This window comes from Micromys minutus, assembly GCF_963924665.1.
Source record: "Micromys minutus genome assembly, chromosome: 1".
NCBI lineage: Eukaryota > Metazoa > Chordata > Mammalia > Rodentia > Muridae > Micromys > Micromys minutus.
In genome coordinates, this window is record NC_137969.1 from 164,280,643 (window position 1) to 164,304,662 (window position 24,020).

The 24,020-nt window shown below is 42.0% G+C and overlaps 1 protein-coding gene and 1 pseudogene across 2 annotated transcripts; one reads left to right on the forward strand and one right to left on the reverse strand.

The window, feature by feature from the left end:
- Positions 1-1,412: 1,412 nt before the first annotated feature.
- Positions 1,413-23,227, reverse strand: KCNS3 (potassium voltage-gated channel modifier subfamily S member 3). Its single transcript, XM_080910362.1, has 2 exons — positions 23,166-23,227; positions 1,413-3,324 (listed from the first exon to the last, which is right to left on the reverse strand). The coding sequence occupies exon 2, from the start codon at positions 3,263-3,265 to the stop codon at positions 1,790-1,792; it is 1,476 nt and encodes a 491-aa protein (XP_080766488.1). The 5' UTR covers positions 3,266-3,324; positions 23,166-23,227; the 3' UTR covers positions 1,413-1,789.
- Positions 12,129-13,439, forward strand: LOC308425580 (alpha-enolase-like; annotated as a pseudogene). Its single transcript has one exon. The product of its transcript is annotated as an alpha-enolase-like (transcript).
- Positions 23,228-24,020: the final 793 nt, after the last annotated feature.

The following is a 24,020-nucleotide window of genomic DNA, read 5'->3' on the forward strand; positions in this document are numbered from 1 at the left end:
CAACTCCTACTTTTAAGTTATAAAACTACATTTACATTTATGACAACATCAAAAGAGTCATTTTGGTTACAAAGGTTTTCCCAAAGGAGTAGAAATCTGATGACATGCTTATGTAATAAACATCAAGTTTAGAAGCAAACTATTTCTTCATGTCTCCCTCAGATGTCACAGACATCGTAAGAGGAATGGGGAGTGCTAAAGGTACAGACAGCCTATAGATAGACTTTCAATGAGATGCATCTCCACACATTAAATGTTGCCCAATAAATCCCTGCGGTTTCTTCATTCGAAAGAGCTCAGGGACTAAACTGACAACCAACCTGACAAGACCCATTAGCATCTTGCTACATCTCCAAAATGGAGTCTGAGGTTACATTCCCTTAATGTAGAATGGAACTGCATCCCTTTGGCTCTGACAGTGATTAATATGTCTCCTTCCTTGGCCTGGAGTTTCTGTTTGGAAGCAGATATCCCTCTGTCTATGGCGGTTTGAAAATGCTGGTTCATCTTATAGCTGTCGGCACCTTTGCCTCAGAGATTTAGCACTCGCTGCTCTGCACAAGGGTCCCCACATCTGTGTCTTTGTGTATTCCTCTCCTCTACTTAGCAAGTAGCACTTTGCCTGTGAGTGGGTAGGATTTACTCAGGTGTGTATAATTTTCAAGCTTTATCCTGCAAGTACAAATTATAAAATTCAAAGTGCACTGCAAATATACTTAGGTAAAGTCTACCATTTGTTCATATTCTCAAACATCTACATATTTAATCATTTTAATTATTTTGCATGATACAGAATTGTTCAATTACTGATATGATCTTCTACCTGCCAACCATAAGCATATGGAACCAAAACACTATCATATCATTGGGCATATTCAAAACAAAGAGAAAAATTCATGTACATGCAAATGCACATGTGTATGTATGTATGTGTACTGGAGTGTATACGTGCATATGTACGTAGATGTCAGAGGACAGATTACTGGGGTATCAGTCTTCAATACCAGTTATCTTTTTGAGAGAGGGTCTTTCATTGATCTGAGATTCACCAAGTAGGCTAGGCTGGCCAGTGAATAAACCAAACTCTACAATTATAGATATGTAACATCATGCCTGGTGAGGTTTTTTGTTTGTTTGTTTGTTTAACTGTGGTTTTTGAGGATTAAACTCTGGTCACCCTGAGAGCACATTACCAACTAAACTATTACCTAAGATGCCATGAAAAAAAATTTGATATTCTTACAGAACCATGTCCTTTCAAGTCAGTTGTAAACAGAATAGGAAGGACTGGACATAAAAACATGGAAACAAGGCATTCTCCATACCGAGTTAGAAGTTTATTGGGCTCCTAATTCCCACGTCTGGAACATGAACATGGATTTACATGCATTGTCTCATGTTGTAGATCTTACATGCATGTCATCATCAGTCAGCTGGGCCTCTGCTCTATCATCAGTAATTTATAGTTAGCTCAATGTGAGTGAATGGCAGATACAGAATGATGCATAAGCCGTAGCAATAAATCCTTCCCAATATCATTTACTTTTTTCCCCAAAAAACCGTATTACAACTCTCTCTTGTAAAAAATAAATTTCAGAACAAGGCATTTTAATTGATCTCACTGAGAAAAATAAAGATAATTCTATCATTTCAGAATTCAGCAATGAATGTCCAACTATGGCTAAAAGGTACACCCTGAGAATTAAATGATTGATTTGAACAAACCCATTGAGGTTTATAAAGCTGTGTTAACCTAATGTCAGAAAGCTATCTGAGCAAATGCCCCTGCTCATTTTGTAGTACAGTTCTCCAGGGATGCAGTGTTGTAAGCATCCTCATTGTCTTCGACGCTTGAAGCATCTGTGGAGTCAGGATCACTGACCACGATGCCGATGGAAGACAGACTGGTGATGAAGGCGTGTACTTGCTGTGCATAAACGTCCCTAATGTTAAAGTAAGGTAGCTCATGGCACTTCTCCGGTGGGTCCTCGCTGCACTGGTCCACATCCATGTCCTTCTGCTTCTGGTAGTACTTGGAAAACTTGTTGAAGATGATGGTGATAGGAAGGGCTACCACTAAGATGCCACAGATAATGCATGTGCTTGCAATGATTTTACCAGCTAAGGTGACTGGGTGGGTGTCTCCATAGCCCACTGTGGTCATACTGATAGTGGCCCACCACCAGCAGATGGGGATGCTGGTGAGACTAGATGCAAGTTCATCTTTCTCTACAGAGTAAATAAGCACAGAGAAGATGGAGATACCCACAGAAAGGAAGAGAAGCAGTAGCCCCACTTCGTGGTAACTGTGCCTCAGCGTGGCCCCAAGAGAACGAAGCCCTACAGAGTGCCGGGCAAGCTTCAGAATTCGGAAAATCCTCATGAGCCGAAGGATCTGGACCACCTTGCCCATATTCTCAATGTCCTCACTCTCTTCTTCCTTGGTGTCCACAGCTAACGTGGCATAGAAGGGAATGATGGAGACAAAGTCAATGATATTCAGAGGGTTTTTCCAGAACTTCTTTTGGGATGGAGCAGCGACCAGCCGGATGGCCAGCTCACCAGTGAACCATGTGATGCAGGCAATCTCCACGCCTTCCAGCACAGGGTCATCCACTTCTCCATCCTCATTCTGGAACTCCGACATGCTGTGTACACACATGGCCACGATGGAAGCCAGCACCACACTCAAGGAGGAGATGGCGATGAGCTTTGCCGACAGGCAATAAGCTGGGTTTTCCATTCGAATCCAGATCTTCTTTCGGAGCTGACCAAATCTCAGCTCATCGAACTTCTCCAGCTCTTTCTCAAACAGAGAGGACTCCTCAAAGGAGGAGTCTGTGCTCACACCGTTGCTTTTCTGGTCCCAGTCCTTCTCGTGGCCCTCCTCCTTGCGCTCCTGGTACCGACTGCTACAGCAGGAGTCAATGAACAGCTCGTTGATGCCCCAGTACTCAATCTCCTGGCAGAAGGAGAAGACGCACAGTTCCTCCATGACGTGCAACTTCCCTGTGTAATAAAAATTCAAGACGTATCTGAACAGGGAGGGGTTCCGGTCAAAGTAATACTCTTTATCTGCCACGCTGTAGTCATCGCACAGCTCCAGAATGGCCTCCTCAGAGTGGCAGGTGAGCAGCTTCCCCAGCCGTGTGTGCGGGAAGCGCAGGAGAGTACTCTGATCCACGGACTGCTTAAAGCCCCCCACGTTCAAGTTGACAAGTTCCTCATCTTGTCCAGGGCGATGGAAAAACTCACCAAACACCATGATGGATTGAGAAGGCAGAGTGCTGGCCCGGAAGGGAGACACAGAAGATCACGCTGAACCTGGAAAGAACACGAGACAGTATTAGCCTGTGCCCAGTCCTGCCTCACCAGGCTCATTTTTAATCTTCCCTTTCCAGAATGATGCCCTGGCCACACTGCAGGCAGCACAGGAAATGCAGTGACAAGAAGCAAAGCAAACACATTCAAGGGTGTCTGTCTGGTGTGGGGAAGTAAGGGGTCAAAGCTTGAGCTTAAAAAGCTAATATCAGAAAAGAAGAAAATGGGCACTATTACTCCATGAACTCTAATTCCCATTCCTCTATGAAGCACTCAGATTTCATCTTCTGCTCCCTGCCGAGATACACATAAATACACACACAACAAAAAGAACTGCACTTCGGATGGCTTAGTCACAGAATTCAAACACATCTTGTCTCAACCATGATGCTCTCAACAAGTCAGCCATTGTCGGGTTTGCAGCCCACTCCTGTCTATCTGAAACTCAGCCATGTACCCAGAGAGAAAACACTTTCCTCTCCTCCACATTTGATTCATAGAGATTGAGATCAGCTCTTACGGTGATAACTGGTTTTACTTTATGCTCCAGCGTAGTGTTCTTCCAGAAGAGCCCATTACTTATGTTTGGACACTGAACTCACAAGGATATAATTATCTCCCCGTAATTAAGCACTGTATATCTTGCAGATATCATTACACTTTCCAGGATGGGGTTTCAGGACTATCCACATGGAAAAAAAACTGGATGAGGAGGAACTTTTTAAGTTAAACATACTCTGCTTCCTGACACATGTAGTCTATTCTCCCATCCAGTCCTTGTCCCAGTCTCCTACACAGCACTATTGAGGAATATCACTACATCAGTGGTCTACACTGGCTGGGCTGATGGCCTGCTTTTATTTCTGACACTAACCAGGATATATCAGTTCCATTCCTCAGAAAATATGAGGCTTGGGGAAGTAAATATTTGTTTTTAATTTTATATGTATGTGTGACACATATTTTCCAGTGCCCATGGAAACAAGAAGAGGGAATCTATGGATCCCCAAAGCTAGAATATCAGACAGTTGTGAGCTGCTGTCTGTGAATGCTGGGAACTGAACCAAGGTCTTCAACCAGAGCAATGTAGCTGACTGAACAGAATGGGAAAAGGGGCTCACAGCAGAGGGCATCAGAGGTGAACAGAAGGAGGTCTGTAAAGGGTCTGGTACATGTCTGGAGAAACTGGATTTTATTCTATTGGCAAGGCTATCATCAACTGAGTCTCCATGCAGGTTGACATTTCAACAGAACGTTGTAATCTACAAAGTTCATGCTTGTGGATCATGTAACTGAGTCACAAGAGAAAAAAAAAAGAATCTATCTCAGTGTTTGTTTTAGATCCACTTATAACTATCATGAGCAGCATGCAGCCAGCTCACTGCAGGTTCAACATGCCTAGAAGTACAGAATTTTCTCATGTGTATTTAGACCCATTCAGACTCAGCCCCCGTGCTTCAGCACTGACTGTGCAAAGCCCTCACCATATTCTTAGACTCCTTAGCCTCCAGAAATGTGAGTAAAATTAATAATTTTATTCAAAACTCAAAAGCCAATAAAATATCAGTTCCACTAAGGGACCTCTATAGGGAAAGATGAAAGGACAAAAGGGTGCATAGCAGCAGTGTAAAACAGGGACTCAAAATGTGTGTGATGGGGATGCTGAAAAAGAGAAAGTACATTTTACAAAGTAAGATTGACAGAACCTGGCACTTCGGTCAAGAGAAAAAAGAAATGTACAGACAAGGTAAAGGAGAATATGCTTTCTAACCTGTTCATGCGTGTAAAGAATAACACCATTTAAAATAAGATACAAGGGCAATTAGGAATTGTTTTGTCCTTATGCTGTGGCCAGCAAAGCCATCAGCAAGAGAAAAGAATTCCTGAACTGAAATAGAGAGCTACATGACAGGTCACAACCTTAAAACACAGGCCCTGACATCTATTCCAGAAGAAAGTCTACAGACATAAAAAATCCTTGGGTGTTTGCCTCTAAGACACCATGCTTTATGAAGCCAGAGACCAGAGCATGGCTAATGTATCTTCAATAGATTTGCTGACCTCTTCCAAAAATTCAATTTGCCTCCCTCTGCTTTCTGCTTTTAATTAGGGTTCTTCTTTGAAAGGTCTAAGTCAGAGCTGCTGCCTTGAACCAAATATTTATGTAATGTCAGGTCTCTGATGGCCAGAGCAGGCTAATGGCACATAGAGTAGGAAAATGTTCCTGGGAGCTAGTTCAGCTAATCTCACACTAAGACTCTAATGGAAGCTGTCTTCTAGTGGATTGTTTCACATCTTGGATACCCTGAAATCCCAAAATGGCATAACGTTTTGTGACACTGCAAGCCTATAGGGGTCTCATAATCAGGACCTGTAATCCACCTCCCCAATCTCTCCATAGTGAGGTCTCTAAAGAATATGATCATCCATGATATCCATATTTCCACCATGTCCTTCTGCTTTGTCCTCCTGCATTTTCTTCAGTACACACTGGTGAAGGAGAGGTCATCATGAAGTCCATCCATCTGCTCCACAGAGTCTCATCATAAAAGCAACACACATCATAAAACCAAAGATCCCACTGGAATGCTTTCAAAACAGAGATGAAAGAAAGCACTGCTGGATCAGATCCGACTCTATAGCTCTAAAGGTAGGTTGGGATGTGCGGAGTCAGGACCAGATTTTTTTATTGCATCTGGTCCACAGTAGCCCACTTGGGGCAGGAAAGATGACTTTTCTGCCTTTATGAATTGCAGTAAGAGTCCCTGTGTGCAGACAGTCTTTTTCCAATTGTGAAGCATCCTTATATGGTTTGTTTCTCATGCTGGAGATTGACAGATGTGGAAACAAGGAATCTGAGAGAAGGAATGGGAGTGAGGCTTTTACTGGGAGCTTGGTACTAGCCATGCTCCAGAATTCAGGCTCACACGGTCACAATCACATGGACCATCACTTCCGAGGGTGCTGCATGCAGACTAGAATTTATTAAAATTTATTCATTCGCTCCTTTAAGAAACACTTAGGGAATCAAAGGTATACTTCTGTAGCATACACTATGGTTCATGTGTATATACATATGCATTTATATACACTCAGTTCTCTATGTCCATGAGTTCCAGACCTGAAGATTCTACCAACTACAAATCAATAATATTGTGGGGGAAAGACCAATAAGATGGCTTAGTGGGTAAAAGTACTAGCTGCCAAGACTGGAAATGTTCTTTTTTCAACCTTGTGGCCTACATGCTGGGAAAGAATCGACCTTACATTGTGGAGAGACTTGACTCCTGCAAAGTTGTTTTCTCACTTCCATACACAAGTGATGGCAAGCTTGTACCCTCACACATACATACAATAAATAAACAAATAAGCCCTTTTTAATTAGAAAAACTGCATTATTGCAATAATGGGCAAAATGAAATGTGTTTGAACATTAAGATCAATATAAATTATATAAATATAAAGGTCAATTTAAAGATATCAACTTGAACACTGTACATTGGTATAGTAAATGTTGAGAAATATGTTTAATCATGTTGGATTTGTATTTTATGCCACACTAGTATTATGTTTTCTTAACCATGACAATGTCATCAAGAGGCTGGATTTCAAGACTCAGTAAGGAGATGATTCAACAGGTAAAGCACCTGCCTCAAATGCATGATTACTTGAGTTCAGGTTTCAGCACACATGCAAAAGCCAGGTGGGTATGACAGTCCATCTGTAACCCCAACTACATGGAAAGTGGACACAGAGAATTCTCAACAGCAAAGTAGATAGACAGACTATCTGAAACTTTGAGCTCTGGTTTCAGCAAGAAATCCTGACTCTGTATATAAAGATGAAGTTCCATAGAGAAAGATACTTGACATTAGCCCTGGGAGCCATGCACACATAGGTGCACATGTACCCACCTATATGCATGTACCACACTCATGAACACACATGCACAAACATACACACACACATACAAATACATACAAAAGAAAGAAGAAAGGAAGGGGGAAAGAAGGGGATGGAGGGAGGGAGAAAATATAAAGGAAAGGAAACAAGCAAGAAGCCAGGGTGTTTGGTTTGGTTCGGTTCGGTTCGGATTGGATTGGACTGGACTGGACTGGACTGGATTGGATTGGATTGGATTGGATTCGTTTTTGAGAAAAGGACTCCCTAGCCTCAACTTGCTTTGTAGAGTGAACTAGCCTTGAACTCTTAGAGATCCACCTACCTCTACCCCATGACTGTTGAAATTAAAAGCCTTTCCAAGAAAGTAAATGTTAGGACCCTCACTCACTACCACACAGCACGGACAGGGCAGAAGACACCCTAGAGGCCCAGGGTGATGAGCAAGTGTGTGGTGGAGAGAGGGAGAGAAAGAGAAGTGGAACAGTATGTGCACAATGAAGAGAGGCCTAACTGGAGACTGGAGGGTGAGAAACAGCCCCGATGCATGCTGGTACCTGAGACCATGGTAATGCCCCAACTGACAATGTCACATAGGACAATGTCTGGGTCCATAGCCCTGTAGCAGAGAGGGAGTCTGTGTCCATGTCTATGGCCCATGTTACCAGTAAAGGACATGGTAGCATCCCTGGTCTGGGCTGACACCTGGGGGCATGTTGATGTCAAGAGCTGCACAGAGCTATCCCTACCCCTTACACCATTAGACTCACACAATACCCAAACAGCACAGCCCCGCCCCTCATTGGTCATGCAGTGACATAGACACAGGAGAAATGCCCCAATGCCTGCCCCTTGCCACCTGTGGCGGGTAGGAGAGCAAGTCCCACCCCTTGCCTAGGCAGTGTGAGAGAGCTGACCCCTAAGGATGTGTGAACAGGAATGCTGGCCCTTCCCCTCTCCAATTAAAGCATTCATGAGGGCTGGTCTGCCTCTCAGTTGGGCAAAGTGGGAGAGCTGGCCCTAGTGGCTAGGGTGTAGGAGAGCTGGCATCCTGACCAACTCAGCTTCCAGACAGACCTAGATCCAGGGCTTTGAGTTGGGCCACCATCATCTACCCTATCTATGAACTGATGAAGTGCATGAAGGAGCCAGTCCAGCAGAACCAAAGCAGCAGGATGTCCATGATGCAGAGCAATAACAGGACATCTGAGAGGAGTCCTAGTGAGAATCCACTATTGATAGTCAGCAGAAGCCAGAGACCTTGAATCAAACCAATGACTCATTGCAATGAACATTTGCAAGTAAAGCTGTTTGAGCGACAGGGTGCACTGTGTGAAGCACTGTGACATACCACAGCTTCCATGACTTTTGTTTGGTTTGGTTTGTTTTCAGAAAGCAGATATGGAGAGACAGTGATGACTGGGATGGGGTGCAAAGAATTCGTGAAGAAGCAATAAAACATTAAAAGAGAAAGAAGAGGAAGAAAAGTAAAATTTATCACTTAAGAATATACAACTTGTTTAATTAATTTTTTAATTCTGGATAATTATATTATAGGACATCTTAGCGACTAATCAAATCAAGAAACAACAGTACTTAATGTACAAAAAGAGTAAGGTTATTCTATGACTAGAAAAATGTGAAGTTTGTTATGTGATAGGGGATGAAACAGAAAATGTGTGCACTGAACATGTGCACAGTTCTCTCTTCTCATCATCCTCTGAACACTAGGGCAACAACTATTGACACATCATTTACACTGTGTGCTGTCACCCATCCTAGAAAGACCATTTAAAACATCAGGAGAACTTGCGTGGAGTCTATGCACACACTACACACTGCTGAGTAACTGAAAATTAATTTACTAAGCACCTTTTTTCTCGTAGTTATCACGATACTTCAAAGTTTCTAAAGTCACACTACATGGAGTTTCAGGATGTGTATCTGCAGGGGTCCTAGAAACCAAGGGATGAATGCCATTATAAAACGTATTTGTGCACATATAGATATATATTGAATCATTCATCTTCTAAAAATAAATATGGGACAACTACTTTATGAGCCATAAATGGGAGATTTTTCTGATTCAAAAATTCTGCTTGCATGAAAGCAATTTCATATGGGGAAAAATACCATAGCAACAAAATTTGAATTGTAGAAAAACTGCCATGGGTCTGTTCCAGCCCAGAGTCAGAGCTGGGCCACCGCCATCAGGACTCATGACCTGCCCACAGATTGCTGAACACCCAGAAGAGCCTCAGGAGGTTCTCCATCTTGTGCCCACAGGTGAGTTCCCCCTTCCTCTAAACTGACTATCTGGAAAGAGACCACCAGAAACTCTCGGGATACAGGTGGCACTGTGCTGCCTGGGAACGGACCAGTCCGGCATTCATCTGTGCCCAGAGCCAGGTTGTTCCACTGCCATCAAAACTCACAACCTACCCACTACAGCTGAGCACCCAGGAGCTACTTCCCTCGTGAACCTACAAGCCCTCAGACCACAGGAGAGACAAGCTCCAGTCAAAGACAACAAGATCACCTAGCAGCACAGATAATAAGATGGCAAAAGGCAAGCTCAAGAACCTAAGCAATGGAAACCAAGACAACCTGGCAACATCAGAATCCAATTTTCCCACCACAGCAAGTACGTTTCTGGAAGGCTAAGGACACTGTCAAGAGGACAAAATGGCAGCCAACAGACTGGGAAAGAATCTTTGCCAATCCAACATCTGATAGAGGACTAATACCCAATATATACAAAGAACTCAATAAGTTAAATTCTAGAGAATCAAATAATTCTATTAAAAGATGGGGTACAGATCTAAACAAAGAATTCTCAACTAAGGGGTACCAAATGGCTGAGAAGTAGCTAAAGAAATGCTCAACATCCCTAGTCATAAGAGAAATGCAAATCAAAACAACCCTGAGATTCCACCTCAAACCAATCAGAATGGCTAAGATCAAAATCTCAGATGACAGCAAATGCTGGCCTGGATGTAAAAAAACATGAACACTCCTCAACTGTTGGTGAGATTGTAATCTGGTACAAGCACTCTGAAAATCAGTCTGGTGGTTCCTCAGAAAACTAAACATAGTACTACCTGAGGACCCAACCATACCATTCCTGGGCATATACCCAAAAGACACTCCAACATATAACTAGGACACATGCTCCACCATGTTCATAGCAGCCTTATTTATAATAGCTAGAAGCTAGAAACAGCCCAGATGTCCTTCAACAGAGGAATAGATACAGAAAGTGCAGTACATTTACACAATGGAGTACTACTCAGCTATTCGAAACAATGACTTCATGAAACTCCTAGGCAAATGGATGGAACTAGAGACTATCATCCTGAGTGAGGTAACCCAGTCACAAAAGAACACACATGGTATGTACTCACTGATAATCGGATACTAGCACCAAAAAAGCTCTGAATACCCAACAAACAATTCACAGACCTTATGAAGCTCAAAAAGAAGGAAGGCCAGAAGGTGATACCTAAGTCCTTCTTAGAAGAGAGAATAAAACACTTAAAGAAGAAAATACAGGGACAAACAGAAGAGCAGTGATTGAAGAAAAGATCATTTAGAGACCGCCTCACCAGAAGATCCACCCCATATGCAGCCACCAAACCCAAGCATTATTGCTGATGCCAAGAAGTGCTTACTAGCAGAAACCAGAAATGGATGTCTCCTCAGAGGCTCTGCTGGAGTCATACAGATACAGTTGAGAATGCTTGCATCTAATTAACATACTGAACATGGGAACCCCAACAAGCTAAAGAAAGGACTGAAGGAGCTGAAAGAATTTTCAACCCCATGGAAAAAGCAACATTATTAGCCAATCAAACCCTCTAGTACTCCCAGGGACTAAAACACCAACCAATGAACACACATAGAGAGACCCCATGGTTCTAGTTGCATATTTAGCAGAGAATAACATTGTCTGGCATCAATGGGAGAAAAGGTCTTTGGTCCAGTGAAGGCACATTTTCCCAGTGTAAGGTAATACCAAGGCACTGAGGTGGAGGGGGTGGTTAGGAGAGGGAGCTTCTTCATGGAAGCAAGTGGAGGGGGAGGGGGAATCAGAGTGGGGAGAAAGGGGATAACATTTGAAATATAAATACAGAGAATATCCAATAAAAAGAGTTAAAAGAAAAGAAAAGACTGCCACATATATAACACAGAAGAGGTTTAGTGCACTTAATATATAAAGTGGCTTGTTTCTAAAGAAGAAAGTGAGCTATTAAAATGTGAGAAATGGGCAAGAGATAAGAACAGAGAGCTCATCAAAGGAAACCACAAATGGAACCAAAGCCAGAAAAAATTGTTCAACTTCGTTCATGAATGCATATGAAAACCACATTGACATGTCACATGACATCTAATGCACACACTGGCAAAAGAGTCAGAAGAATATCTACATACAGTGCTAGCCAGCTGGTGGGGACAAGCCTGTCTACATTGTGTTGGGAATGCATAATGAAGGAGAACCCCCTAGGGAGGAGAACTTGGCAATATTTGATGGATTGGCATAGGCCCTCAATAATCTCTCTTCTAGAAATTTTTTCCCAAAGTTAGATATAAAGCAAAACACTTGTGTGTAACTGGAAACAACCCAAATGTCCATCAGTGGAGGAATAGCTCAAAAATGAATTATGACCTATTTTTCTACACACACACACACACACACACACACACACACACACAAACACACACACACACACACACGCACACACACACAAATACTAGCTACATATATGTGTATGTATCTGCGTAATGAAATATATATATATATGGGGGAGAGAGAGAGAGAGAAAGGGTCGTGTTCACATCTGCCTTTAAGGCTGTCTTCAGAACCCTCTTTGCGTCCTCCACAGTTATTCAACTGCCAGAAGTTCACCATGTCTATTCTCAGGATCCATGACAGAAATCTTTGATCCCCGTAGGAATCCCACTGTTGAGGTGAATCTCTACAGCCAAAGGTCTCTTCCGAGCTGCAGTGCCCAGCATCTATGAAATGTACATCCACTGGCATCTACGGAGCCCTAGGAGTCCAAGACAATGATAAGACCCACTTCACGGAGAAGGCTGTCTCAAAGGCTGTTGGCACATCAATAACACTATTGCACCTGTTCTGGTTTGCAAGAAAGTGAATGTTGTGGAGCAAGAGAAGATTGACCCGCTGATGATCGAGATGGACGGCACCGAGAATAAATCTAAATTTGGTGCAAATGCCATCCTGAGGGTGTCCCTGGCTGTCTGCAAAGCTGGTGTTGTGGAAAAGGGGGTGTCCCTTTGCCATCACATTGCTGACTTGGCTGGCAACCCTGAAGTTATTCTGCCAGTCCCAGCTTTCAATGTGATCAATGGCGGTTCTTGTGCTGGCAACAAGTTGGCCATGTATGAGTTCATGATCCTGCCTGTGGGGGCATCCAGTTTCTGAGAAGCCATACACGTTGGAGCAGAGCTTGACCACAACCTAAAGAATGTCATCAAGGAGAAGTATGGGAAAGATGCCACCAATGTGGATGATGAGGGTGGTTTCGAACCTAACATCCTGGAGGACAAAGAAGTGCTGGAGCAGCTCAAGACTGCAACTGCAAAGGCCGGCTACACTGCCCAGGTTGTCATCGGCATGAATGTGGCTGCCTCCGAGTTCTACAGAGCTGGCAAGTATGACCTGGACTTCAAGTCTCCAGATGACTCCAACTGGTACATCACACCTGACCATCTGGCTGACCTGTAAAAGTCCTTCATCCAAAACTACCCAGTAGTGTCCATTGAAGACCCCTTTGACCAGGATGACTGGGACCCTTGGCAAAAGTTCACAGCTAGTGAGGGCATCCAGGTGGTGGGGGATGACCTCACAGTGACCGACCCTAAGCAGATTGCCAAGGCTGCGGGCAAGAAGTCCTGCAACTGCCTCCTGCTCAAAGTGAACCAGATGGGCTCTGTAGCCAAGTGTCTGCAGGCGTGTAAGCTAGCCCAGTCCAATGGCTGGGGTGTCAGGGTGTCCTATCTATATGGGGAGACTGAAGACACTTTCACTGCTGACGTGGTGGTGGAGCTCTATACTGGGCAAATCAAGACTGGTGCCCCTTTGCTGATCTGAGCACCTGGCCAAGTACAATCAGATCCTTAGAATTGACAAAGAGCTGGGCAGCAAAGCCAAGTTTGCTGGCAGGTCTTTCAGTAACCCACTGGCCAAGTAAAAGCACGAGCTAGAGATCCCTTCAGCTACCAGCTCCATCCCTGAAGTCATCCAGGCGGCTCAAGGCCTGTCCAGTGCTTGCCCCTCCCATGTCACTGCTCCTTTAGAGGGTCACGACCAGGCCTGACCACCTGGAGCCCTGCTGGAGCCCAGCTTTGTAATCATGTGATCAGTCTGAATCTTTGACTTCCCAGCTAGTGTCTAGAGCCCTCAGGACTCCAGTGTCATCTCTAGTCTAGGGTGCCCACCATCAAGACTCCCCCCAACACACCCCGTGGTTTACATGCAAAAATAAAAGCCGCAGAAGCCCATGGGGGAGGGGGAGAGAAAGGTGTCAGGAATATGCAGCAATTTTTCCAAGAAAGAAGGTGAAACTAGTAGGCCCCAGACAAGGCTCAGCTAGGAAAGTCACCTGCCACCAAGCCATACAGCCTGGCTTTGTTCCCTGGACATATCTTATAGAAGAAGAAATATAACTCCCTCAAGCTGTCCTATGACCACTCACACAACATACACATACAATAAGCAAACAAATATTTTAAGAAAAAAATCAAGGGCAATTACAAGCTGTATATACATATACAAATATATATATATATATATATATATATATATATATATATATATATATATATATATATTTGTATATGTATGTCCTTTTAATATAAAAAAAGAAACAATAGTAATATAAACCAAAAAAACATAACTTATCTATAGGGGACAATGTCAGAAAGTGAACTCAAGAGCCATGTTAATGTTTGCCTAATTATAAAACAAAATCAAATTAAAATAAAACAGATATTTCTTAAAAATTAAATATTTTTGCATCAAGCTGGTGTCTGAACTTCACATGGGTGAGTTAGTTCAATGAACTGACTATACATCCTACCGGTATGCAGCCTAGGACAAAAATAAATAGCAATAATAAAATATTTAGCAATCACAGTTATAAACTTATTCTTTTTAAAGTTTTTTAAAAATTTTTTGTTATTTTATGTGGATAGGTGGTTTGCTTGCATGTATGTCTGTGCATCAAGTGCGTGTCTGGTGATCCCAGAAGCCAAGAGTGTGGCCTAAATTTTTCAAAGACCTATTTTTAATGATAGTTCTGAAATGCTTTAACCTCCCTTCTAGCCCATCACTCGCCAGAGGGAGTGGAAAAGAAAGATTATTAGGATACAAAGGAAGTGGACTTGTTTAGAAATTGTTCTTTGGAGCAAATCCCACTTGCACTGTCAGGAAGCCAGCAGTTCAGTTCACAGATCAGCAGCAGCAGCTCTATCCATTCACAAACACTCCATACTTCACGGATGCCACCAGCATCCAATTCACTGGTGTCTGAACAGCAGCAGTGGTGGCACGCCCTAACCAGAACAGCCAGGCCTTAGCCAAGTTGGAGGGACCAGGACCACCATGGACACCAGAAGTTCTTTACCATCCCTCTCTTGAAGTGGAGATCAGCAAAGACTCGGCACCAAGAAGTGTTGCAAAGTGGCTACGAAAGCAAGCCAAGTCAGGTCCCCATGACTGACCGCTAAGTCCTATTTATACTCCCTCCAAACAGCACGTGTCCTCCATTGCATCGGCACGTGAGTCTATCTTAACAAAACTCCATGTGAGTCTGCATCAGCTGGCATCCCTCTACCAGTTAGCCTGAGACCATAGAAGTACAAGAAGCTCAACAGTACATGCAAGGTGAACTAATACATGCGTGTCATTAGCAAAGGATCCTTCATCACACATCCTTCCACGTGCTTACTTTAGCAAAACATCCTTTCATCCGTGTTTGCTTCAGCAAAACATTTCTTCACGTGTCCGCCTTAGGGAAACATCTTCTCACACAACTGATTTTCCAAAGAACCCTTAAGGTTTCCCTTGGAACTGGAATTTCATGGCTCCTAGGAATGAACCTGTGTCCTCTAGAAAAGCAGCAGTGCAAGATCTTACCTTTCATCAACACATAGGATCAAGCAAAAAAAAAAAAAAAAGTGTTATATTAATGTCTTTAAATGACCCTAACAGTTCAAGTTCAAAATAAAAGAAACATGGATGTAAGAAGCACAGAAATTAAATAAAACTCCCTGATACTGAATTTGAATTGGAAATGACAATCTATACATACAATTCATTTTTTGCTCATGGAAAGTCTTATTTCATATCTCTGTCTACCAAAACAACAACAACAGCAAAAAGACAATAAAACAAACTAAATAAACATCCTGAAACAGATGACCATAGGAGGAATGCTACTTGGCCACTCATCTCTCTTCTTAGAAGAAAGGTACTCATACACACCCCTGCTAGGAGTACTAATACCCAAGAGTTCTCAGATAAGTCAGTCCCCACTTGGGAATCATCTTCAGCCAAAAGATGGGTGCTTTTCCCAAGGTCAGAAACATCCAATGACTACTCATAAGAGGCCTGACATAACCCAGCATCTTTTTATACAAAGGTGGTCTACCCAGCTCTGGAGCTCTGCATCAGCCAAGGAAGGTCTGTGTTTAAATCCCATCAAAATTCAACACCTCCTTTTGCTGATGCCTCCTTTCCTAATGTCTCCACAGGTGCTGATCCTGAGAATACACAACAAATTCTTGTATATCTCTGCCTCTGTCTATTTTAGAGAGACACCATGTAGAGACACCAACTAGAAGTACCCTAATTTAGTGAGACTGAAACAAGTAAATATAACTTCTCCCTAAAAGAACAAGGCTTTCTTGGATGAACAGCCAATTCCCAGTCTGGGACAGGAATACACAAGAGGAGCCTGGAACATCCTTGTATATCAGAAAACAAGGATGCTGTCAAAGACAAAGAGGAATCAAAAAGATTCAAAGAAAACTAGAGTGACATATGACTGCTGAAGAGAAGCAGCATGTGTCTCAAATGGGAAAGAAAAAAATCTGCAATATATTATAACACACCAAATACAATAAAATTCTTACGCTCATGTAATGATTCTCTGCCTGTGCCCATGTGTGTTTTGTGTTTGTGTGCAGCTGCATGAGAGTGTAAGAGCCAGAAGACAACCTTAAGACAGGGTCTGTCACTTATCACTAGACTCATAGATCCAGCTTGGCTGTCTACATCTACCTCCAACTCACTGTCTACCTCCAACTCATCACTGCATCTGCCCTTTTAAAATAGGTGTAGGGCTTGAACTCAGGTCCTCCTGCTTGCAGGGCATCCCATTTATTGATAGCAAAGCACACATGGTAATAATTTATGAAAACCAAAACAGTACTTGAGTCACTTTCAGAGACTACTAAAGTACCAACTCATTATTCCTTGAAAGTGAAAAGAAAAATCAACTATTTATCCTGCCTTCCTGTGCGAGTTATATTTTTGAAAAAATAATAAACAAGTTAATGAGGGAAATTTTTCTTTATAAAATAGTCCAATAACTTGAAAACACAGCAGTGGAAATAACTAAATGGCACAATAGTAATTATTTACATTTAAAAACAAGTTGAGATTTTAAAGGTTGAAAATCATAACCGAAAAGGAATCAGTGTGACTACATTGAATGTCACACAAAATAAAATTTAAGATAAAAATTGTTGCCAGAGTCAAAGAACATTTCTAGTAATAAAAATGTCAATCCGTCAAGCAAAGGCATAAGCACTATAAACATACTTAGCAAGAGAGCCAAAAAGAATACATGATGTAAAAATAATGCAGAACTCGAGGGAGAAATCATTGGAATTTCAATATCCCACCTTCGATAACATATGGAACAATTATACAAATATCCACAGGGAAATAAAGAAGATTCAAACATCATTATAAACCAAGAAGATCTGACAAAGACAGAGTGCTCCAGCTAGCGAGATCATACTCTCTTTAATGGACTCAGACATTCTCCAGTACAGACAAAAAAAAAAAAAAAAAAAAAAAAAAAAAAAAGCTAAGTCATCAAACAGCCTAGATAGATCTTAAAGTGCACCAGCCATCTATCATCACTGTAACAAATTACCTGAAGTAATCAACTTAAAAAGAGACAAGGTTTGCCTTCTGGCTCACCATTTCAAACATTGCAGCACATCATCACTGGGCCCTGTAGTCTTGGGCCTATAGAGACAGAGAGCACGGCATTGTAGAATTACATGGGTTAACCTCAAGGCAACCAGGATGCAAAGCCTGTAAACAAGGGGAATTAATATCCTCACCAGTGCACATCCCCAGTACACTAACTTCCTATTACTGCCTCACTTCCTAAAGATTATATCACCTCTCAATAGTGCCATAATAGAGAACTCAGCCTCAACCAAGCACACAGTCCTTAAGAAACATTCAAGATCCAAATTACAGTAAGAAAACAAAATAAAACATAATAAAGTTCACCAGCCACAATGCAATAAAATTATACATCAATAACAAAAGAAAATCCTAAAATATTTTCTAATGTGGGAACTAAATACCACTCCTCAAGGACCAGTGATGCAAAGGGAAAATTATTATTATTTTTAAATGCAATAAGTAAAAATAAAACTTCCAAGTAGTTCAAGATGTGTTCAAGAGTGTCTGGGAAGTGAGGTCATCTGTAAAGAGCATTGGCTGCTATTCCAAAAAGCCCAGGGCTCAATTCCCAGCAACCACATGGCAGCTCCTAACTGTCTTCTAAAAGTCTAGGGGATCTAACACCTTCACACAGGCAAACATGCAGGAGACACACCAATGCACATAAAATAAGAATAAATAAATCATTTTTAAAATGTGACTAGAGAAAAAGCATACAGATTCATATACCTATGGTCAAAAGGAGAAACAAAGATCTTAAATTAAGAGCTCTCTCCCTCAGAGAAGGCTAGGAGAGTGAACAGAAATTGGCAGCAGAAGGGAAGGGGGGCATCTCTAGAAAGTGCCAGATGGCCTGGGACAAAGGAGGCTCCGGGGAGTCTATGTTGGTGACTACCTGAGTCTCCTAGCAGTGGGGAAAGATGGAGCCTGAAGTGGCCATCTCCTATGGTCAGGCAGGACTCCCAGTGAAAAGATAAGAATACCAACTACCCACAAAACCTTCAACACAAAATTTGCCCTGCCTATGTGCAGAGACAGTGATAGAACACAGACTGAGGAAATGGTCAACCAATGATCACCCCAAACTGAGAGGCATCCCATGGGCAAGAGCAAGTCCCCAACACTACTAATGATACTCTGTTAAGCTTGCAGACAGGATCCTAGCATAACTTTCCTCTGAGAGGGTGCATGCAATAGCTGACCAAAACAGATGCAGAGACAGGCAAACATTAGGCAAACCTCAGGGAGTCATGTGGAAGAGTTGTAGGGAAGGGTGGAAGGACCTGGAAGTGATATGGACTCCAACAAAAGACCAACAGAGTCAACTAACCTGGACCCTTGGGGGCTTCCAGAGACTGAACCACCAACCAAAGACCCTATACAGGTTGGACCTAGGCTCTGCACATATGTAGTACATATATAAGTCTTCAAGTGGGTCCCTCAACAACTGGAGAGAGGCCTCCCTGACTCTGTTGCCTGCCTATGGATCCTGTCCCCCTAACTTGTCTGGCCTCAGTGGGAAAGGATGTGCCTAGTCCTATAGTTACTTGATGTGCTAGGGTAGGTTGGTGGGGGGCTTTCCTCTTATCAGAAAAGAAGGGGATGGAGGAGAGGCTGTAAGAGAGGGAGACTGAGAGGAGGAGGAGGCTATAATCAGGATGTAAAGTGAATAAACAAATTAATGGAAAAAGAAAAAAGAAAGCTATTTTCATAACTTTTTAAAAAAATTTTCTCTCCCTCAGAAGCATATGAAAAAAGAAAAGTTAATTTAGAAAATGATAATTATACTTGAAGTGAACAAGACAGAAAATATGAATAGGGATACAGAAAATTCAGAAGCTCAAAATCTATACATTTTCTTAAATCAATAAAACTGATCAATCTTTAGCTACATGAATCAAGAAGGAATGGAAGAAACCCCACTTAGCAAAAGCAGCAGTAGAAGAGGCGATATCCCAGAAGTGGGAAGAATAGGAAGAGCACTCTGTGAACAACTGATACCCGCACATTAGACAACCTGGAACCTAGAAAAGGTGGTCGAATTGCTAGAAATATACAACTGACAGATGATACAAGATGAGAATGAGAATCTTAGTGAATTTTCAAGATACTTAATCTGCAGCTCTAAAACTCTTTGCATAGGAAAGTCAGGCATCAACAGATCCACCGGGGAAATCATCACTCCTTAGAGTAAATTTTCACAGTCCTTTCCAAAACCATGAAAGAAAAGTGCCCTTCCCAATTCTACAAAGTGTTCCCTTCATACCAAAACTACAGGTGGACAATAAAAAAAAAAAAAAAAAAAAAAAAAAAAAAAAAAAAAAAAAAAAAAAAAAAAAAACAGAAATCTAAAGATCGTTGTCCCTATGAACACAGATGCAAACATAATCCACAAATCCAGTAAGTAACCTGTGTTAGTTAGGGTTATATTATTGTAATGAAACACCATGAGCAAAAGCAACTTGAGGAAGAAAGAGTTTACTTTAGTCACACTTCCATATAATAGTCCATGTCAAAGGAAGTGAGGACAGGGACTCAAGCAGGGCAGGAAGCTGGAGGCAGAAGCTATGGCAGTAGCCAGAGAGGAGTACTGCTTACTGGCTTGCTCCTCCTGGCTTGCTCAGCCTCCTTTCTCATGGAACCCTGGATCACCAGCTCAGGGATGAACATGGTCTGGACCCTCCCATATTAATTACTAATGTCCTACAGACTTGCCTACAGACCAGTCACACAGAAGGCATTTTTACACCTGAGGCTCCCTCCTCTCTGATGGCCCTACATTGGGTCAGGTTGACATAACAACACATAAAAGAGGGTCAACACATGGAAACCAGAAAAAAGGAAAGTGTCAAATATCTAGATGGAGATACTTCTGTGTCCTTTACTTGCTTTTGATTGGTCTCATTTCAAATGTAAATGTACTAAACCGTTTCATACCTGGATTTGATGCCTGTAATGGATACCAAAATCAAACAAACAAGCAAAACAACAAAAGGGAAAAAAAAGAGAGAGAAAATAAGTATATCCTAATTGGGTATTTATACTAAAATTTTTATAGATAATATTATATAGCATTTGGGATTGATTTCTAAAACCAGATGGGGATGACAGTAACATTGACCATACAAATCAGCCATATACTAGTCACTGTCAGAGCTGGGAACTGGTTACATGGGAATTTAATGCGTCATTCTATGTTTGTATATGTTAAAATCTCCACTAATACTGATTTAAGAAACTAGGCATAAGGGGCCACACCTGTAGTACTAGGCTGAGACAGAAATACTACAAGGCCAGCTAGAGCCACATGGCAAGACCATTGCATGAAAATTTTACTGAACACATTTTTGAGGCAACCACTGTAGTAAGTGCTTTTATTTATGCCAGACTTCAACTTTTTATGCCCTGAAATTGACAAGGTACCTGGACACTAGTGAGCAATTGAAAATCATAACAGATAAATGATCTCCTATGTTAAACTAAACAAAAAGATCCCACTGTGACCTTAGGCTGGTTAAGGTTGACTGTCAATCTGACAGGATCTCTGGTCACTAGAGAGGCAAGCCTCTGAGTATATCCAGGAAGACATTTCTAAGTTAGGTTCACTGGGGTGGGAAGACACACCCCGAAATGTGGGTGGTACCATCCCATGGCCTAGAGGTCCGGACTGTGTAGAAGGAATATAGATGGATAAGAACCAGGACTGACCTTGCTCTGCTTCCTGACAGCTGGCCCAGTGACCAGACACCTCATACCCCTGCCACCCCCACTACGCTAGACCATTCCTCAAGCCATGGGCCAGACTAAACATTTTCTTCTTTACATTGCTTTTGTCAGATAGATTATTGCAGCCATGAGCAAAGTAGCTCACAAAGTCCCCTAATTCAAACTGAATTACAGAGGAAACCAGCAAGGGAAAAGGCAAGGTCTCAGAAGACCTGATTTTCCATTGTCTCTTCTCAGCTACAGAACCTTGAGTCGGGAGACTCTCTTCAAACACAGAATGAGTTGGTACCCTGGCTTACAGATCAAATAACAAGTGAAAAACAAAAACAAAACAACCCTGAAAACATTAAAACTTTATTAAGAGACTAATGTAATAATTGTTCTTCCCCTCTCTGACCCTGTTGGCATTTTTTATTCTTTCTCCCTCTGACTGGTACAATTATGTATATCAGAGTTGTTCTAGTTCCTGCTTTGTGTTTGTGAGTTCTCAAGGACAGGCCCAGAGCCAACACATAGGTTACTTCATAAAGCCTTCTGGATTTAGGCCTTTGTTCCAGTCACTAGAGTGGCTGCTTCTCTCTCTGGAACCCTAGGGATTTCTGTATTGTTATACAATTCATCTCAAACAGTGTGTGTTCAGGCTTAGTAAGCCAAGTAGCCAGGAAGATGTCCCATTTATAAAAGGGTTGAGTATCACAATGTGCTCCCAGTGAGGACGGTGTAGGCTTAACACCAAGAGGGGCTTCTAATCCTCTGTACAGGGCCCATCTCTTGTCCACCAGAGCCATGTTTTGTTGTTGTTGTTTTGTTGGGTTTTTTAATTTAATAAAGTGTATTATAAAAACAACTTGCAAAGAAATTAAAAACATCATACACCAAGATTAACCCGGCCCAAAATCTATACAATTCAATGAAACTTCTATATAATTAGAACATGTTTGAAAACAGAAGCTATGAAATTTTACCCTTTCAGTGTTGAATATATTTTATTCTCTTAACCACCCCTCAAAACCAAAACCTCTGTAACAGAATCAGAAGTAGAAAAACAGTTAAGTTAATAAACCCTTTCAGAGTTGTGCCCATTACCTCATTCCCTACAAACAAAAGATAGCAGAAAGACCTAGATCAGGAGATCAGGTATGGCAATGCAGTGGCTCCAATGGCCAACCAGTAAAGTCCAGGAAATAAAGGGACAGTTGGGGACTGTAATGCATTCTCCACAGTTCAACAGTAAGAGACCACAGAGCACCTCAGTGCCTTGGGGGATTAAAGGATAGACTGATCAGTATTTGTGGAAAAAATGAAACTGATTTGTATGTAGGATATCTGGACTGACCGACTGAACTTTAAACGTTGTATGACTCTACTGAAATGTGCTTCTGGCTACATTGTGACCTGAGCCAGTCTTCTGACAATTCTAGTATGGTGGCATCAATATTAAGCTAGATGTAATAGGGCTCTTACTAAAAGAACAGTAGTGTTGCTCCTTCAAGTCTAAATGATAAATATTAAATAAATAAGAGAGACAGAGAAAGACAGACAGAGAGAGAGAGAATGGAGAGTTGAGGAAAGAATGTATACCACACATTTTTTTCTGGTTTAAGACATTGAGATAGGGTCTCTAACTCACTAGGGCATAATGAAACTTCTATTCTTGTGTCTGCTCTCAAGTACTAGGAGTGTGCCACCATGCCTGATTTTTATGCTGTGCTGGGGATCAAACCTAGGGCTTAACCCTGAGCTATATCTCCAACCCCACCCCAGAACTCTCTAAAGCTGGCTTATGATACGACATGACCCTAATCTAACCCTTCCAGACCTAAACACTTTTTGTTTCAACTGCCCATCAGATGTTACAATCAGAAGAACTTCCCCCCAAAATTGCCATCTGTGGCCTTCCTCTTTATCGCCCTATTGTATTTTCCACTTCCTCTGACAACAATGACCATCAGAGAAAGTGACACAGAAAGAAGGCTCTTACCCTCGTGGTGGCGATGTCACACAGCCTGTCCTCATCCTGCACAGTGGAATGCCCATTGTCATCCAAGAAGCTCCTCCCATCTTCCCTTGCTGGAGTGTGGAGTGCACGCAGGCATTTAGTGGCTCAAAGAAGAGACGAACTCGGCCCTCTGGTTGTCCAAGTCAGAGCAGATGCTATAAAGTCAAGTTCACCTACAGAGGAAAGCACCAGCCAAGTTGTCACTCCAAGATGGAAACAAAACCAAGATGTTCTATCACGCACTCAGTATTCTGGGAATTTTTTACTGATTAGACACCAGTCTTCAAGCTGATGGAATTTTTGTGAAGGAACTGGTCTCTTCCCAATATGGTATCACCACTCTACCTGAACTCATGGATAGGATTAAGGACTCATCAAATTTGACATCAATGAAACATCTGGAGCATCACCTCAGTCACAGGCCACGAGACATCTGGACACTGAAATTTAAACGGATAGACTGGGCACCAGAGTTACTGCTTTACTCCATTCCCAAGGGAGCTCCTTTATAAAAGAGTTATTCTCCTAGCCAATCCACTGAGGATATGCTTGCAAACTTCTAAGTGAATATACTTTAACCCATTTCAGCGGCAAATTTATAGGGGTGACTGGTCGAATAGAATTAATTCCGCTGCTACAAGTTAAGATCAATAGATTTCAAGAGCCAGCCAAATTCAATTCCTCTTTATTTGCGCATTGCTATATGTCACAGTACAAAGATGATTTCAGGAACTAAGGTAGAGTCCTTGACAAACATGAGGATGTTCATGCAAGGATTCGGAGGGGGAGAGGACAAGTTTATGTCAAAACAAACAAAAATATAACACCATTCTCTCT

Coding starts and splice junctions, on each gene's coding strand:
- KCNS3 (XM_080910362.1), bottom strand. CDS start 3,265: ATGGTGTTTGGTGAGTTTTTCCATCGCCCTGGACAAGATGAGGAACTT.